Below are 19,742 nucleotides of genomic sequence, written 5' to 3'. Positions count from 1 at the left end.
AACAGGCGGGTATAACGATGAGTGAGGCAGGTATGGGGACCCAGGATGTAGTGATGGAGGAGCCTCAGCCCTGGCTATTGTCCAACAGGTACGAGGTTCTTACTCCTTATGTGGACGAGAGCAGGGAATGCAGGGAGGATGAGCAAACTGATCATAGCACCCCGGTACGGGGGGCCATTCAAGTTGTGGGAGTAAAAAGAAATGTATTGTAGTAGTAGGGGACAGTACAGTAAGGGAGATAGATATTGTTCTCTGCAGCCGAGATCATGAGTCCCGAAGGTTGTGTTGCCTGCCCAGTGCCAGGGTTAAGGACATCTCCTCTGGGCTGGTGAGGAACTTGGAGAGGGAGGAGAAAGATCCAGTTGTCGTAGTCCATGTAGGTACCAATGGCATTGGTAGGACAAAGAAAGAGATTCTACAGAGGGAGTATAAGAACATAAGAAATAGGAGCAGGAGTAGGCCATTTGGCCCCTCAATCCTGCTGCGCCATTCAATAAGATCATGGCTGATCTGATCATGGACTCAGCTCCACTTCCCTGCCCGCTCCCCATAACTCGTTTTTCCCTTATCGCTCAAAAATCTGTCTATCTCCGCCTTAAATATACTCAATGGCCCAGCCTCCACAGCTCTCTGGGGCAAAGAATTCCACAGATTTACAACCCTCTGAGAGAAGAAATTCCTCCTCATCTCAGTTTTAAATGGATGGCCCCTTAATCTGAGACTTTGTCCCCTAGTTTTAGTTTCCCCTATGTGGAAACATCTTCTCTGCATTCACCTTGTCGAGCCCCTTCATTATCTTATATGTTTCAATAAGATCACCTATCATTCTTCTGAACTCCAATGTGTATAGGCCCAACCTACTCAACCTATCTTCATAAGTCAACCCCCTCATCTCCAGAATCAATCTAGTGAACCTTCTCAGAACAGCCTCCAATGCAAGTATATCCTTCCTTAAATACGGAGTTCAAAACTGTATGCAGTACTGCAGGTGTGGCCTCACCAATACCCTGTACAGTTGTAGCAGGACTTCTCTGCTTTTATACTCTATCCCCCTTACAATAAAGGCCAACATTCCATTTGCCTTCCTGATTACTTGCTGTACCTGCATACTAACTTTTGTGTTTCATGCACAAGGATCCCCAGGTCCCTCTGTATTGCAGCACTTTGCAGTTTTTCTCCATTTAAATTATAATTTGCTTTTCTATTATTTCTGCAAAAGGAGATAACCTCACATTTTCTCACATTGTACTCCACCTGCCAAATTTTTGCCCACTCAATTAGCCTGTCTATATCCCTTTGCAGATTTTCTGTAGCTAGGGGCTAAATTAAAAAGCAGAACCACAAAGGTAATAATCTCTAGATTACTAACTGAACCATGAACAAATTTGCATAGGGTAAATAAGATCAGAGAGATGAACACGTGGCTCAAAGATTCGTATGGGAGAAATAGGTTTCAATTCATGGTGCCCGATGGGTAAGAGGGAGCTGCTCCGTTGGGACGGGCTTTACTTGAACCATGTGGGTACCAGTGTCCTGGCGAATCAAATAACTCGGGCTGTAGATAGGGCTTTTAACTAAATAGTGGGGCGGGGGGGGTTCAGGTGAGCGTAAAATTAAAAGGTCAAAGAAAAAGGAGAAGGCAATAGTGCAGGGTAGTGATAGGGGTAATGATAACCAGAGTGTGACAGGAAGGGACAGAGCGTATAGACATAAGAGTGTATCAGAAAGTGGGGTCAGAGTAGGGAAAAATGGTAAAAAGATAAAATAAAAAGCTCTTTATCTGAATGTACGCAGCATTCGTAACAAGATAGATGGGTATGATCTGATAGCCATTACAGAGACATGGTTGCAAGGTGACCAAGGCTGGGAATTGAATATTTATGGGTATTTGAAATTTTGGAAGAATAGGCAGAAAGGAAAAGGAGGTGGGTAGCTCTGTTAATAAAGAATGAGATCAGTGCAGTAGTGAGAAATGATATTGGTTCAGAAGATCAAGATGTCGAATCAGTTTGGGTGAAGATAAGAAATAATAAGGGAAATAAGTCACTGGTGGGAGTAGTCTATAGGCCCCCTAACAGTAGCTACACTATAGGACAGAGTATAAATCAAGAAATAATGGAGGCTTGTAAGAAAGGTACTGCAATGATCATGGGTGATTTTAATCTTCATATAGATTGGACAAATCAAAATTGGCAAAGGTAGCCTAGAGGAAGAATTCATAAGTGTATTCGGGATGGTTTCTTCGAACAATACGTTGTGGAACCTGTAATGTATTTAATCCTGTGTAACCTGCATGACACCTGACCACCAGAGGGCCCACCTGTTGGAGTCCCAAGGGATCCCAACATCCCTTGGGAGCACAGTATATAAGTGGGCCACCCATGAGTTACCCGCACTCTGGAGTTTTATTAAAGGAGCTAAGGTCACACTTGCTCATTATACACAATACTCAGTTTCATCCTTTATTATGAGTTTACCAATTGGCGACGAGGTAATGAACAACCACGCGAAAATGCACAAAACAGTCAGTATCATAGAGAAGTTCTCAGAAGGGGACGATTGGGAGGCCTTCATGGAGACACTCGACCAGTACTTCGTGGCCAACGAGCTGGAAGGGGACGAGAACGCTAATAAATGAAGGGCGATCCTCCTAACTGTCTGTGGGGCAACAACCTATGGCCTCATGAAGAATCTCCTGGCCCTGGCAAAACCGACAGAGACATCCTATGAAGAATTGTGTACGCTGGTTTGGGAGCATCTAAATCCTAAGGAAAGCGTTTTGATGGCGAGGTATCGGTTCCACACGTGTCAACGATCGAAGGACCAGGAAGTGGCGAGCTATGTCGTCGAACTAAGGCGCCTCGCAGGACATTGTGAGTTTGAGGGATTCTTAGAACAACTGCTCAGAGACTTTTTTGTACTAGGCATTGGAGGAATGAGACAATCCTTCGCAAACTGTTGACTGTAGAAACTCCAATTCTAAGTAAAGCCATAACGATAGCCCAGGCATTTATGTCCACCAGCGACAACACCAAACAGATCTCGCAGAGTAAAGAAGTTTCGGCTAATATTGTGCATAAAGTAACGTCGGTCTCGAGCTGAAATGTACATGACAGAACATACACGCCGGTTGCTGTGGCCCGACCTCAATTGACCCAGAGTCCACCATCAATCATTAATGCGAGGCAGTTAACAGCTTGTTGGTGCTGCAGAGGTGATCATCGGCCCCATCAATGCCGCTTTAAGCACTATGCGTGCAATGGTTGCAGAACAATGGAAAACCTCCAACGAATGTGCAGGCGAGCTGCAAACCCTGCAAACCACCACGTTGCAGAGGAAGATCGATCCACTGTGGATCAGGCTGAATTGGAGACTCGTACGGAGGAGGCAGAAGTGTACGGGGTACATACATCCACTACGAAATGTCGACCAATAATGTTGAAAGTTGAACTGAACGGTATTCCAGTATCTATGGAACTGGACACGGGGACAAATCAATCCATTATGAGTAAAAAGGCCTCCGACAGGCTGTGGGGCAAAAAGGCACACAGACCCAAGCTCAGCCCCATTCACACCAAATTAAGGACTTACACCAAGGAACTAATCCCTGTAATTGGCAGTGCAGAAGTCAAAGTCTCCTATGACGGAGCAGTACACAAACTCCCGCTGTGGATTGTGCCAGGAGATGGCCCCACGTTGTTTGGCAGAAGCTGGCTGGGAAAAATCCGCTGGAACTGGGATGACATCCGAGCGCTTTCGTCTGTCGACGACGCCTCATGTACCCAGGTTCTGAGCAAGTTCCCTTCATTGTTCGAGCCAGGCATTGGAAGCTTCCAGGGGGCGAAAGTGCAGATCCATCTGGTTCCCGGTATGCGACCCATCCACCACAAGGCATGGGCGGTACCGTACATGATGCGTGAAAAAGTGGAAATTGAGCTGGACAGGCTGCATTGTGAAGGCATTATCGCGCCGGTGGAATTCAATGACTGAGCCAGCCCAATTGTCCCGGTACTTAAGGAGGACGGCACGGTTAGAATTTGCGGGGAGTATAAAGTAACAATTAAACATTTTTCGCTGCAGGACCAGTGTCCGCTACCCAAGGCAGACGACCTATTTGCGATCCTGGCTGGAGGGACACGTTCACTATGCTGGACCTGACCTTGGCAGGAGCTGGAAGAGTCTTTGAAAGGCCTCACCTGCATCAACACGCAAAAAGGTCTGTTTATCTACAACCGGTGCCCGTTCGGGATTCGGTCGGCCGGCAATCTTCCATCGGAACATGGAGAGCCTGCTAAAGTCAGTTCCTTGCACAGTGGTTTTCCAGGATGACATATTGGTTACAGATCTGAGCACTTGGAAGAATCTGGAAGAGGTTCTTAGTCGGTTAGATCGCGTGGGACTCAGGTTGAAACACTCAAAGTGTGTTTTCCTGGCACAGGACGTCGAGTTCGTGGGAAGAAGAATCACAGCGGACGGAATCAGACCCACCGACGTCAAGATAGAGGCCTTCAAGAATGCACCACGACCACAGAACATGATGGAACTGCAGTCGTTCCTGGGACTCCTTAACTATTTCGGTCATTTCCTACCTGGGTTAAGCACCCTGCTTGAACCCCTACATGCACTACTGCGCAAGGGAGACGACTGGGTATGGTGGGGGAATTCATAAGAGGCTGCCTTTAAGAAAGCCAGAAATCTGTTGTGTTCAAACAAACTGCTTGTCCTGTATAGCCCTTGTAAACGATTAGTGCTGGCTTGTGATGCGTCGTCATACGGGATCGGATGTGTGTTACATCAGGCTAATGAATCGGGGATTTTCCAACCGGTCGCTTATGCGTTCAGGAGTTTGTCCAAGGCCAAAGGGCCTACAGCATGATTGAAAACGAGGCTCTGGCGTGCGCCATGGGATGAAAAAAATGCACCAGTACTTATTTGGCCTCAAGTTTGAGCTTGAAACTGACCACAAGCCGCTCATATCGCTGTTCTCTGAGAGCAAAGGGATTAATACCAATGCCTCTGCCTGCATCCAAAGATGGGCGCTCACGCTGTCAGCATACAACTATGTAATCCGCCACAGACCGGGCACAGAGAACTACGCAGATGCTCTCAGTCGGCTGCCATTGCCCACCACCGGGGTGGAAATGGCACAGCCAACGGACTTGCCCTTGGTCATGGAGGCATTCGAGAGCGAGAACTCCCCCGTTACGGCCCGCCAGATCAGGACCTGGACCAGCCAGGATCCTTTACTGTCTTTGGTAAAAAAAAACTGTGTCCTCCATGGGAGCTGGTCCGGTGTCCCAGTGGAGATTAAGCCATTCCACAGACGCAAAGACGAGTTGTTCCTGCAGGCAGACTGTCTGTTGTGGGGCAATCGCGTGGTCTTGCCCAAGAAAGGCAGAGATACGTTCATATGTGAACTGCACAGCACCCACCCAGGCATTGTAATGATGAAAGCTATAGTCAGATCCCATGTGTGGTGGCCCAGCATCGACTCAGATTTAGAATCATGCGTGCGCCAGTGCAACACTTGCTCTCAGCTGAGCAATGCACCCAGAGAGGCACTGCAAAGTTTTTGGTCGTGGCCCTCCAAACTGTGATCGAGGATCCACGTAGACTATGCGGGCCCACTTCTAGGCAAAATGTTTTTGGTTGTCGTGGACGCTTACTCAAAATGGATTGAATGTGCAATAATTTCAGTAAGCACGTCCATGGCCACTATTGAAAGCCTATGAGTTACGTTTGCCACGCACGGCTTGCTTGATGTCCTAGTCAGCGACAATGGGCCGTGCTTCACCAGTGCTGAATTCAAAGAATTCATGACCCGCAACGGGATCAAGCACGTCACATCTGCTCTGTTCAAGCCCGCATCCAACAGCCAGACAGAACGAGCAGTTCAGACCATCAAGCAAAGCTTGAAACGTGTGTCGGAAGGCTCCCTGCAGACCTGCCTGTCCCGAGTGCTGCTCAGCTACTGCACCAGACCCCACTCACTCACCGGAGTTCCCCCAGCCGAGCTGCTCATGAAAAGGGCACTCAAAACAAGGCTGTCTCTTGTCCACCCTGATCTCCATGATCAAATGGAGGGCAAGCGGCATCAACAAAGTGTGCACCATGACCGCGCAAATTTGTCACGCGATATTGAGATCAATGATCCCATGTTTGTGCTGAATTATGGACATGGTTCCAAATGGCTTGCTGGCACGGTCATAGCCAAAGAGGGGAGTAGGGTGTTTCAGGTCAAATTGGCCAATGGACAAACGCACAGAACACATTTGGACCAAATCAAATTGCGGTTCACCAACACCTACGAGCAACCCGAAGAGGACACCACCAACTTTGACCCTCCAACACACACACAAGTGGCAACTGACATCATGGTTGACTACAAAGCTAAACTCACCATCCCCAGCAGCCCGGCAAGGCTGGATGTCCAACAGCCCAGTGAAAAACTAACCAACCCACCCACACCTGCATTTGTATCGAGATGATCGACAAGGGAATGAAAAGCCCCAGAGCGTCTCACCCTGTAAATAAGTGTACTGTTGATTTCACAGGGGAGTGATGCAATGAATTTAACCCTGTGTAACCTGCATGACACCTGACCACAAAGGGCCCAACTTTTGGAGTCCCAAGGGATCCCAGCATCCCTTGGGAGCACAGTATATAAGCAGGCCACCCATGAGGTAACTGCACTCTGGAGTATTATTAAAGGAGCTAAGGTCACACTTGCTCATTGTACACGGTACTCAGTTTCATCCTTTATTATGAGTGTACCAGAACCAACTAGGGAGCAGGCTATTTTAGATCTGGTAATCCATAATGAGACTGGATTAATTAATGATCTCATAGTAAAGGATCCTCGAGGGAAGAGTGATGGTTGAATTTCAAATCAGTTTGAGGGTGAGAAACTTGGGTCTCAAACTAGTGTCCTGAACTTAAATAAAGGCAATTACAAAGGTATGAAGACAGAGTTGGTTCAAGTGGACTGAGAAAATAGATTAAAGGATAAAACGGTAGATAAGCAGCGGGAGACATTTAAGGAGATATTTCATAACTCTCAGCAAAGATATAGTCTAGTGAGAAAGAAAGACTCCAAGAGAAGGCTGAATCATCTGTGACTAACTAAGGAAGTTAAGACTGGTATCAAATTGAAAACAAAGGCATACAATGTTGCCAGATTAGTGGTAAGCCAGAGGATTGGGAAATCTATAGAAACCAGCAAATTACGACTAAAAAAATAATAAAAAGAGAAAAAATAGATTGAGAATAACCGAGCAAGAAATATAAAAACAAACAGTGAGAGCTTATACAGGTATATAAAAAGGAAGAGAGTAGCTAAAGTAAATGTTGGTCCCTTAGAGGAGGAGACTGGGCAATTAATAATGGGGAGCAAGGAAATAGCAGAGACTTTGAACAAATATTTTCTATCAGTCTTCACGGCAAAAGACACTAAATGCATCCTAATAATAGATAATCAAGGGGCTGTTGGGAGGGGGGAACTTAAAACAATCACTATCACTAGAGAAAAACTACTGAGCAAACTAATGCGACTAAAGAAGGACATGTCCCCTGACCTGATGCCTTACATCCTAGGTATTGTGTTCCTAACACACGTGAGACTGCACACAGGAAGGTTAAAGTAACAGAGACCTCAGTCTTTATTAAGACACTCCAGAGTGAGGAACAGGCCTTCGGGGCCGGCTTATATACAGTGCTCCCAAGGGATGCTGGAATCCGTTGGGATGCAGGGGGTGCGCTCCCTGATGGCGGAACATGGGAGGGCATGCTTTACAGATACACAACGTCACTCCCCCGACAAAGTCAAAGTGAAAACTGTTTACAAGGTGAGGCGGTCGGGAGCCTTTCTTTCCCTGGTGGACCACCTCGGTACAAATGTCTGTTCTGGTATGTTGGCTGTACCCTCGCTGGGCTGGCATGTTGTTGGCCCTACAGGGCTGCTGGGTGAGCCTGGCCTTGCTGGGCTGTTGGGCGTGATGGGTTCAATTTCCTGGTCCGGGATGGTGTCGTTGATCCTTTGGGTGTGTGTTGTGGGCTCGAAAAAGGTGGTGTCTGCTGTGGGTTGTTCAGGGCAGTCTGTGAACCGCAGCCTCGTTTGGTCCAGGTGCTTTCTGCAAATTTGTCCATTGTCTAGTTTGACGACAAACACCCTATTCCCTTCTTTAGCTATCACCGTGCCCACGATCCACTTGGGAACATGTCCATAGTTTAGCATATACACAGGGTCATTCAGATCAATTTCCCGTGACACAGTGGCGCGACCATCATTTACATTTTGTTGCTGCCGCCTGCTCTCTACCTGATCATGCAGGTTGGGGTGAACCAGCGAGAGTCTGGTTTTAAGTGTCCTCTTCATGAGTAGCTCAGCCGGGCACCCCTTTGAGCGAGTGGGGTCTCGTGCAGTAGCTGAGCAGTACTTGGGACAGGCGGGTTTGGAGTGAGCCTTCTGTGACTTGTTTAAGGCTCTGTTTGATTGTTTATACTGCCCGCTCTGCCTGCCCATTGGAGGCTGGTTTAAACGGGGCCGAGGTGACATGTTTGATCCCATTGCGGGTCACGAATTCTTTCAATTCGGCATTGGTAAAATATGGCCCGTTTTCACTGACCAGTATGTCAGGCAGGCCGTGGGTGGCAAACATGGCCCTCAGGCTTTCAATGGTGGCGGTGTTGGTTATTTCTCATTCAATCCATTTTGAAAAAGCATCCACCACCACCAGGAACATTTTACCGAGAAACGGGCCCGCATAGTCGACATGGATCCTCGACCATGGTCTGGAGGGCCAGGACCACAAACTTAGTGGTGCCTCTCTGGGTGCGTTGCTCAACTGAGCACACATGCGGCATCGCCGTACACAGGACTCTAAGTCAGAGTCGATACCGGGCCACCACACGTGGGATCTGGCGATCGCTTTCATCATTACTATACCCGGGTGTGTGCTGTGGAGATCCGAGATGAACGTCTCCCTGTCCTTTTTGGGTAGCACCAAGTGGTTACCCCACAACAGGCAGCCTGCCTGAATGGACAGCTCGTTCTTTTGCCGCTGGAATGGCTTGATTAGCTCTTGCATTTCAACGGGGATGCTGGCCCAGCTCCCATGCAGTACACAGTTTTTTACTTGGGACAGCAGAGGATCTTGGCTGGTCCAAGACCTAATCTGGCGGGCCGTGACAGGTCATTTATCATTTTCAAATTCTTCCATGACCGTCAACAAGTCTGCGGGCTGCGCCACCATCAACAAGTTTGCAGACTGCGCCATTTCCACCCCCGTGGTGGGCAATGGTAGCCGACTGAGAGCATCCGCACAGTTCTCGGTGCTGGCCTGTGGAGAATGGTATACTTATATGCTGATAGCGTGAGTGCCCACCTTTGTATGCAGGCTGAAGCATTAGTATTTATCCCCTTGTTTTCAACGAACAGGGATATGAGGGACTTCTGATCAGTTTCCAGCTCAAATTTGAGGCCAAACAGGTACTAATGCATTTTCTTTACCCCAAACACACACGCTAATGCCACTTTCTCAATCATGCTGTAAGCCCTCTCGGCCTTAGACAAGCTCCTGGAGGCATAGGCGACAGGTTGCAACTTCCCCGCAACATTAGCTTGTTGTAATACACACCCGACTCCGTACGACGACACTTCACATGCTAGCACAAGTCTTTTACATGGGTTATACAATACAAGCAGCTTGTTGGAGCATAAAATGTTTCTGGCTTTCTCAAAAGCAATTACTTGTTTTTTTTCCCATACCCAGTTCTCATCCTTACATAATAACACATGTAGGGGCTTTAAGAGGGTGCTTAACCCCGGCAGGAAGTTACCAAAATAGTTGAGGAGTCCCAGGAATAACCGCAGCTCCGTGACATTCTGTGGCCTGGGCGCACTCCTGATAACCTCTGTCTTGGTGTCTGTAGGCCGAATGCCGTCCGCCGTGATCTTTCTCCCGAAAAACTCCACTTCTGTTGCCATGAAGACGCATTTCGACCTCTTCAGCCGCAGCTCTACATGATCCAGTCGCTGGAGGACCTCCTCCAGGTTTTGTCGGTGCTTGACGGTATCCCGACCCGTGACCAATATGTCGTCCTGAAAAACTACTGTGCATGGTACCGACTTGAGTAGGCTCTCTATGTTTCCCTGGAAGATCGCTGCAGCAGACCGAATTCCAAACGGGCATCTGTTGTAGATGAACAGTCCCTTGTGCATGTTGATGCAAGTGAGGCCCTTCGAAGACTCCTCCAGCTCTTGCTTCATGTAGGCCGAAGTCAGGTCGAGCTTGGTGAATGTCTTGCCTCCTGCCAGCGTCGCAAATAGGTCATCTGCCTTAGGTAGCGGGTATTGGTCCGTTTGGGAGAAACGATTAATGGATACTTTATAATCGCTGCAAATCCTGACCGTGCCATCATTTTTGAGTACTGGAACAATCGGGCTGGCCCACTCGCTGAATTCCACTGGGGAGATGATGTCCTAACGTTACAGCCTGTCCAACTCGATTTCCACTCTCTCCTTCATCATGTGAGGTACCGCTCGCACCTTGTGGTGAATGGGTCGTGCCTCTGGGACCAAGTGGATCTGCACCTTCGCCCCGGAAAAGTTTCCAATGCCTGGCTCAAAAAGGGAAGGAAGTTTGTTAAGAACCTGGGTACATGAGGCCTCATCGACATGTGCTAGCATTCAGATGTCATCCCAGTTCCAGCGGATTTTGACCAGCCAGCTCCTTCCAAGCAGTGTGGGGCCATCGCCTGGGACAATCCAGAGTGGCAGTTCGTGCACCATGTCCTTGTAGGTGATCTTGGCCATTGCGCTGCCCAGGACAGTGATGAGTTCTTTGGTGTACGTTCTCAGTTTCGAGTGGATGGGGCTCAGGGCTGGTCTGAGTGCCTTGTTGCACCACAGTCTCTCAAACATCTTTTTACTCATGATGGATTGGCTAGCGCCAGTGTCCAGTTCCATGGCTATGGGTAAGCCATTCAACTTTACATTTAGCATTATAGGTGGACATTTCGTCGAAAATGTGTGCACCCCGTGTACTTCAGCATCTGCCTCCTCTCTCTGAGGCTCGAAATTGCTTTGATCCACCATGGACCGATCTTCCTCTGCCACGTGGTGGTTAGCAGGTTTTGCAGAGCTTGCAGCTCGTCTGCAAGCTCGTTGGAGGTGCCCCATTGTTCCACAGCTCTTGCAACCATACCCTTTGAAGCGGCATGAATAGGCTGAATGGAAGCCTCCACAACGCCAACAAGGTGTGAATTGCCTTGCATTCATCCTTTATTGCGGACTCTGAGTCATCTGGGTCACCTGAGGCATGCTGGCAGTTGCAGACCCGGGGTATTTGCTCTGTACATTTCTGCTCGCAAAACACATTTCAAGTTAATTTATGAACATTGCTAGCACTTGTGTGCTGAGAGATTTGTTTGGTGTTCTCACTGGTGGACATAAATGCCTGTGCTATGGCAATGGCCTTACTGAGGGTCGGTGCCTCTACAGTCAAAAGTTTTCGTAGGATGGTCTCGCGGCCAATGCCCAGTACAAAAAAGTCTCTGAGCATCTGCTCCAGGTAGCCATCAAACTCACATTGTCGTGCAAGTCGCCTTAGCTCGGCGTCGTAGCTCGCCACTTCCTGACCTTCAGATCGCTGGCACGTGTAGAACATATACCTCGCCATCAGCACGCTCTCCCTCGGGTTAAGATGCTCCCGAACCAGTGTACACAGCTCCTCATATGACTTATCTGTGGGTTTCACTGGAAGCAGAAGATTCTTCATGAGGCTGTAGGTTGGTGCCCCGCAGACCGTGAGGAGGACCGCTCTCCTTTTTGCAGCATTTCCTTCTCCGTCTAGCTCGTTGGCTACAAATTACTGGTCTAGCCGTTCGACATAGGCTTCCCAGTCCTCACCCTCCAAGAACTTCTCCAGGATTCCCACAGTTTGCTGCATCTTTGCGTTGGATTCGTATACTCGTCGCCAGTTATTGTGTTCCTAATACAGATGAGACTGCACACAGGGAGGTTAAAGTAACAGTGACCTCAGTCTTTATTAAGACACTCCAGAGTGAAGAACAGGCCTTCGGGGCTGGCTTATATACAGTGCTCCCAAGGGATGCTGGGATCCCTTGGGACTTCAGGGGATGCGCTCCCTGGTAGCGAAACATGTGCATGCTTTACAGATACACAGCAAAAACAACTCCAGCCTATCCAATCTTACCTCATTGCTAAAATTCTCCAGTCCTGGCAACATCCTCGTAAATCTACTCTGTACCCTCTCTAGTGCGATCACATCCTTCCTGCAATGTGGTGACCAGAATTGTATGTAGTACTCTAGCTATGGCCTAACGAGTGTTTTATACAGTTCAAGCATAACCTCCCTGCTCTTATATTCTACCTCTCGGCTAATAAAGGCAAGTATCCTGTATGTCTTCTTAACCGCCTTATCTACCTTAACCTTCTAAATTCCAGTGAATACAAACATTGCTGATGTGATCTCTCCTCGTGATTTAACCCTTGGTGTCTGGGTAGCTGGGTATCATTCTGGTAAACTTACACTGCACTCTCTCCAAAGCCAATATATCCCTTTTGTCTCTTCAATCTCTCCTGCCTTCCACCCTATCACAGACCTTCCCTTTTGTTCTTTCTTCCCCTCCTACTTTCAGTGCTCCTTAAGAATCTGTTCTTTTCGAACATTCGCCAGTTCTGACGAAGGGTCATCAACCTGAAACATTAATTCTGTTTTTCTGTCCACAGATGCTGCCTGACCCACTGAGATTTGCAGAATTTTCTGCCAATATATCCTTCCAAAGGTGTGGTGCCCAGAACTGCTTACAGTTTCCCTCTCTCAACATTCTTTAATAGCGGCGTGACATGCACAATTTTCCAATCTAAAGGAACAATTCTTGAATGGAGAGAGGTTTGGAAGATTCTAGTTTGGGCATCTGCATTGTGCTTACCTAGTTCCTTTAAAACCTAGTGGTGAAAAACAGATAGTAAGAGCTACAAAAAGTGAGTATGAAAAGAAACTTGCAAGGGTTATCAAAATCAAAACAAAACATTTTTACAGTTATATTAGGAAAAAGCGGGTGGTCAGGAACAATCTTGGTCCCATGAAGACTGATAACGGTGATACTGTCAATGAAAGTAAGGAAATGGCGGACATGTTGAATAATTACTTTGTGTCAGTATTTGCAGTGGAGGAAGAGCTGGAAATCCCAAAGAAATTGATATGGAATCAGGGACAGGGGCTCAACAAAATTAATGTAAGCAAAATAACTAATGAAGAAAATAATGGCACTAAAGAGTGGCAAATCTCCAGGACCAGATGGTTTCCATCCCAGGGTTTTAAAGGAACTAGGTAAGCACATTGCAGATTCCCAAACTAGAATCTTCCAAACCTCGCTCCGTTCAAAAATCGTTCCTTTAGATTGGAAAATTGCACATGTCACTCTGCTATTTAAGAATGTTGAGAGAGGGAAACCAGGAAATTATAGACCAGATAGCCTCACATCTGTTGTCAGGAAACATAGAAATAAAGAAAATAGGTGCAGGAGTAGGCCATTCGACCCTTCGAGCCTGCACCACCATTCAATAAGATCATGGCTGATCATTCCTTCAGTATCCCTTTCCTGCTTTTTCTCCATACTCCTTGATCCACTTCGCTATAAGGGCCATATCTAACTCCCTCTAGAACATATCCAATGAACTGGCATCAACAACTCTCTGCAGCAGGGAATTCCACAGGTTAACAACTCTCTGAATGAAGAAGTTTCTCCTCATCTCAATCCTAAATGGCCTACCCTTTATCCTAAGACTGTGTCCCATGGTTCTGGACTTCCCCAACATTGGGAACATTCTACCCGCATCTAACCTGTCCCGTCCCGTCAGAATCTTACATATTTCTATGAGATCCCCTCTCATCCTTCTAAACTCCAGTGTATAAAGGCCCAGTTGATCCAGTCTCTACTCATATGTCAGTCCTGCCATCCCGGGAATCAGTCTGGTGAATCTTCGCTGCACTCCCTCAATAGCAAGAACATCCTTCCTCAGATTAGGAGACCAAAACTGAACACAATATTCCAGGTGAGGCCTCACCAAGGCCCTGTACAACTGCAGTAAGACCTCCCTGCTCCTATACTCAAATCCCCGAGCTATGAAGGCCAACATACCATTTGCCTTCTTCACCGCCTGCTGTACCTGAATGCTAACTTTCTATGACTGATTGAACCATGACACCAAGGTCTCGTTGCACCTCCCCTTTTCCTAATCTGCCGCCATTCAGATAATCTGTCTTCGTGTTTTTGCCCCCAAAGTGGATAACCTCACATTTATCCACATTATACTGCATCTGCCATGCATTTGCCCACTCACCTAACCTGTCCAAGTCACCCTGCAGCCTATTAGCGTCCCCCTCATAGCTCACACCGCCACCCAGCTTAGTGTCATCTGCAAACTTGGAGATATTACACTCAATTCCTTCATCCAAATCATTGATGTATAATTGTAAAGAGCTGGGGTCCCAGCACTGAGCCCTGCGGCACTCCACTAGTCACTGCCTGCCATTCTAAGATGGACCCATTTATCCCGACTCTCTGCTTCCTGTCTGCCAACCAGTTCCCTATTCACGTCAGTATATTACCCCCAATACCATGTGCTTTGATTTTGCAGGAGATCTGCTAGTATTTCATAAATGTTTCAGTGTCACTCAGCTAGGGGTGGGTGTACCACTATGTTAAAAAACCAGAACAAACTCTGAGTTCAGTTTACCCTACTTGCCTCTATTATTGTTGCATTAAAACTTATCAGGGTAATACTTACATGTTATTCATCATCAGTGTTTCATAAGAACATAAGAAATAGGAGCAGGAGTCGGCTATACGGCCCCTCGAGCCTGCTCTGCCATTTAATACGATCATGGCTGATCCAATCATGGACTCAGGTCCACTTCCCTGCCCGCTCCCCATAATCTCTTATTCCCTTATCGTTTAAGAAACTGTCTATTTCTGTCTTAAATGTATTCAATGCCCCAGCTTCCACAGCTCTCTGAGGCAGCAAATTCCACAGATTTACAACCCTCTGAGAGAAGAAATTTCTCCTCATCTCAGTTTGAAATGGGTGGCCCCTTATTCTAAGATTATGCCCGCTAGTTCTTGTCTCCCCTATCAGTGTAAACATCCTCTCTGCATCCACCTTGTCAAGCCCCCTCATAATCGTATATGTTTCGATAAGATCACCTCTCATTCTTCTGAATTCCAATGAGTAGAGGCCCAATCTACTCAATCTTTCCTCATAAGTCAACCCCCTCATCTCCAGAATCAACCTAGTGAACCTTCTCTGAACTGCCTCAAAAGCAAGTATATCCTTTCGTAAATATGGAAACCAAAACTGCACGCAGTATTCCAAGTGTGGCCTCACCAATACTCTGTATAACTTTACTTCCCTGCTTTCATACTCCATCCCCTTTGCAATAAAGGCCAAATTTCCATTGGCCTTCCTGATCACTTGCTGTACCTGCACACTAACCTTTTGTGGTTCATGCATAAGTACCTCCAAGTTGCGCTGTACTGCAGTACTTTGCAATCTTTCTCCATTTTTCTGCTGAAGTGCATGACCTCACACTTTCCAACATTATACTCCATCTGCCAAATTTTTGCACACTCACTTAGCCTATCTCTGTCCTTTTTCAGATTTTGTGTCCTCCTCACACATTGCTTTCCTCCCATCTTTGTATCATCAGCAAACTTGGCTACGTTACACTCGGTCCCTTTTTCCAAGTTGTAAATAGTTGGGGTCCCAGCACTGATCCCTGCGGCACCCCACTAGTTACTGATTGCCAACCCAAGAATGAACCATTTATCCCAACTCTCTGTTTCCTGTCAGTTAGCCAATCTTCTATCCATGCTAATATATTACCCCCAACCCCGTGAACTTTTATCTTGTGCAGTAACCTTTCCTCATAAGTCAACCTCCTCATCTCCAGAATCAACCTTGTGAACCTTCTCTGAACTGCCTCCAAAGCAAGTATATCCTTTCGTAAATATGGAAACCAAAACTGCACTCAGTATTCCAGGTGTGGCACCTTGTCAAATGCCTTCTTGAAGTCGAAATACACCACATCCACTGGTTCCCCTTTATCCACCCTGTTCGTTACATCCTCAAAGAATTCCAACAAATTTGTCTTTTCATTATATTTTCTTTTCATTTTATTTCATAAAATAACTAGAGACAATGTTTATTCTGTTCCACTTAAACTAGTTAACGTACAGAAGGACATTAACACACGGCAATGTTGAATGAATGCAATAAGGTTTTATAAGCTGAGCAAAGTTCCATGTGCAGGCAGTAAAGGTTGCTCTTAGTCATTTTCAGATTGGTACTAATAAAAATTTCCACATTTCTCTAGAAAGTGACCTGGTTTACCTGCTTTCCCTATTGCAACACTCATTCTATGAAACAAATAGCTTGATATTAATTTATTGTGCAGTGAACGAGTTTATTAAAAGAGAAAGGAACTATAAGAACTATAATACAGTCTTTTCACTGTAAAACACTTCTGTATCCCACATTACTCTTTTTGTCTTAACTGCCCCTGCCATTTGTTAAATAATTCTCAGTTGAGCACTTCTCTTGAGACTGGTCTTTCACAGTTGGGAGCTGCAATGTGGTGAGCATCCAGTGAGTCTGAAAATCTAGATTTTCTCCTCTCGGGTGACAGAAATTTCAACCTTTTTTAACAATGGTGTTGATTTATATTGCACAGGAAATTACTATCACATCTTTCTGATCAATTCGCATAGTTGCATACAATCCATGGAATAAATGTTCTTTCCAATGTTTGGTGTGACCAAAAAGCGCTAATATTTTTATGGGCGGGAGGGTGTGGGTGTTGAGGAAGAAGGTTAGATTAAATGCATTTTCCCCATGGTATAGCATTGTACTTTAATGGACTTGTGATTGAGAACAGAGCCTTCAGTGTAAACAGGTGAAGGGCTCCATTTGGAGATCAGAATACAAACAGAATAATTAGCATATACTGTGTGATTTTATTGAGATGAGATGTTACTGCTTGTATGAATTGACACCAAACATTTGGAAAAGCTAGAGTAAACATAATTAATTTTACATGTTGGTCTATTTCTTAGCGTCAGCTGGCAAAAAATATTAAATTTGGCCAGCCCCCGCTGACTCTTACTGTGAAAAGAATGGAAGATACTGGAGCCAATTCAGAGGTTGATGGGTTTCACAGAAGTCCATTGGAACAATCTGCTCTGCAGGAAATCCAATTACCAGGCTCAGCACGCAAGGTGAGTGTTCAGTTGTTACTAGATTTCATCTGCAGATCTAACATTTTGTATAATATAACCTCTGAGTCTCATTTTCAAAAGGTTGTACAATTGGGCATGTGCTGAACCATTCTCATATGTCCCGTTGAAATTGGCGATTCTAGTGCCCACAGGCTCATTTTCATAACACCATGGGGCAGATAATGTGCTGGCAGATGTGTCATTAAAAGGCCACAAAAAATATTTCAATTAGGAGGCTCCCCAAAATATGATTGGAGCAACTGAGCAATATTCAAAAGATGTATTTTGTGGGAGAAGAAATCTCAGCAAATGATGTTTGCAGCTCTGGACAGATTATAAAATTAAGCCCTTCAAGTTTAAAGGAGCACTTTCTTCATGAGAAATAGCTTGCGACCTTTCTCCATTTGTTTAGAAACGAATGATACAATGATATGAATGCATTATTGTGTTGATTGTAAATGGCTTCATCACATTTTCATGGAGACAAAGGGCCAGAACCTCTACTTTTTTGCATGCTTAACGCCCACTTAATGCCCATTTTACCGCTGAAATGACATATAATGCCCATATATCGGCCATTTTGGCACAAAATGGAAACTGGCGGGCATTTTTCGGAAACTTATCACCGAGCGTTACTTTCCCCATGTGCTTAACGCTGAGAAAAAATATTACCGCCCGCCCACTTTTTTGGGGCGGAATCAGCAGAATGGGCGATTTCAACGCCCATAATATCACCCAGCGTTACTTTCTGCGTGGAATTAACGCCGAGGTTCAATATTAACACCCGGTGACTGTTTTTTGTAGTAAAGAGCATATTTACTCAAACTAGCGGCCATTGAGATCGCTCATTGTCAATTTCACCACCTCGCACACATTTCGCCCACAATATCGCTCGCTCAAAAAACCGCCCACAAAAAGTGGAACTAACCGGAACGAATCCCAGCGTTATGGATGTCATGTTGTAGATCACATGTTGCGTTCTTTAAAAGGCTGCTGTGCTTCAACCTTGGCGAAGTTTGGATGTATTCTGCAGGTCGTTGGAGTTGATGTGAACATTTCTAAAAACATCTTGACCACACTGTGACCGAATTGAAGAAGTGTGTCTGTCGGGACATTCCTTGTTTGTGTGCAATCGGTGGAAAACAGAGAGCTACTGCAATGGGGCCTGTCCTTTCTCACCCTCTCTTGGTGACCAAATACATGCAGCAGACTCAACATCACCGAAGGAACGCTGCACTGCATTATGTGCCCAAAGTAGGAAGTGACCATCAGATGAGGAGGACCAGACGTTACACCCCCCACAAGTACAGGGAGAAGCATTCTTACCTCGACTTGCCCGACACCACCTGCCTTCGGAGACTGCGCTTCCACAAGGAGGTTATCACTGAGGTATGCCAGCCTGCCAGCACCATTAGAACTGCACTGTCTGTCGAGGTCAAAGTCACCGCAGTCGTTCTATGCCTCGGGGCCTCGGGTTCTTTTCAGGCCGCAGCTGGTGACATTTATGGACTTTCTCAGCATGCCACACGTCGCTGCATTAGACAGGTCACTAAAGCCCTGTACGCACGCAGGAGGGACTTGAGCAACTTCCCTATGACCAGGGAGGCACAGAGTGAGAGGGCTCTAGGTTTCTCCAGAATTGCAAACTTCCCCAAGGTGCAGGGAGCAATAGACTGTATGCACATCGCGATGCAGTCACCTTTTCAGGATGCTGAGGTTTTCAGGAACTGCAAGGGATTCCACCCCCTGAATGTCCAGCTGGCTGTCGACCACCAGCAAATTATACGGGTAGTGAATGCTCAATTTCTAGGCAGCATCCATGATGCGCACATCTTGCATGAGAGCACTGTATCTGACTTGTTTAACAATGAGCCACCAGGTCAATGCTGGATGCTTGGGGACAAAGGATATGGCCTCGCCACCTGGCTGATGACCCCGCCTGCGTGACACCCACACCGAGGCCAAGAGGCAATACAACAGCAGCCACAGAGCAACTCGCAATATCATGGAGAAAACCATTGGAGTGCTGAAGCAGCACTTCAGATAGCTGGACCATTCAGGAGGCAAGCTCCAATACCACCCTGAGCAGGTAGCTCAATTCGTGGTGGTGTGCTCCATGCTACACAACTTGGCTATCAGGAGGGGACAAGAATTGCCCAATGAGTCTCACCTCACCAGAGAGAAGAAGAGGAGGATGAGGAGGCAGATGATGACATCGGCCCAGACAATCAGGCTGACGCTGAAGCTATGCCCCTGCCCCCCTGTAGACCGCATGAAAGGACCCATGGTGGCATGATAGCTGTAAGAGCCTTACATCAGTAGCTCATCAATGATCACTTTGCCTGAAAGAACGTTGGTGTTATTTACAAGGCAGACACATTGCTGGGTGTGCAGGACATACATCAATGGTGGCATCACCTTGGTGACAGTTAAAGTTTAAG

General features: G+C 46.5%; 1 protein-coding gene across 1 annotated transcript in view; it reads left to right on the top strand.

The window, feature by feature from the left end:
- cracd (capping protein inhibiting regulator of actin dynamics) overlaps positions 1-19,742 on the top strand; it is a 162,816-nt gene that overhangs the window by 52,612 nt on the left and 90,462 nt on the right. The window contains exon 4 of the mRNA XM_070860565.1: positions 17,140-17,301. Within this exon, the coding sequence (XP_070716666.1) occupies positions 17,140-17,301 (162 nt within the window). The remainder of the gene's footprint in view (positions 1-17,139; positions 17,302-19,742) is intronic.

This window comes from Pristiophorus japonicus, chromosome 2, assembly GCF_044704955.1.
Source record: "Pristiophorus japonicus isolate sPriJap1 chromosome 2, sPriJap1.hap1, whole genome shotgun sequence".
Lineage (NCBI taxonomy): Eukaryota > Metazoa > Chordata > Chondrichthyes > Pristiophoridae > Pristiophorus > Pristiophorus japonicus.
The sequence above is the reverse complement of the archived record's forward strand: the minus strand, read 5'-3'. Positions and strand labels throughout refer to the sequence as shown.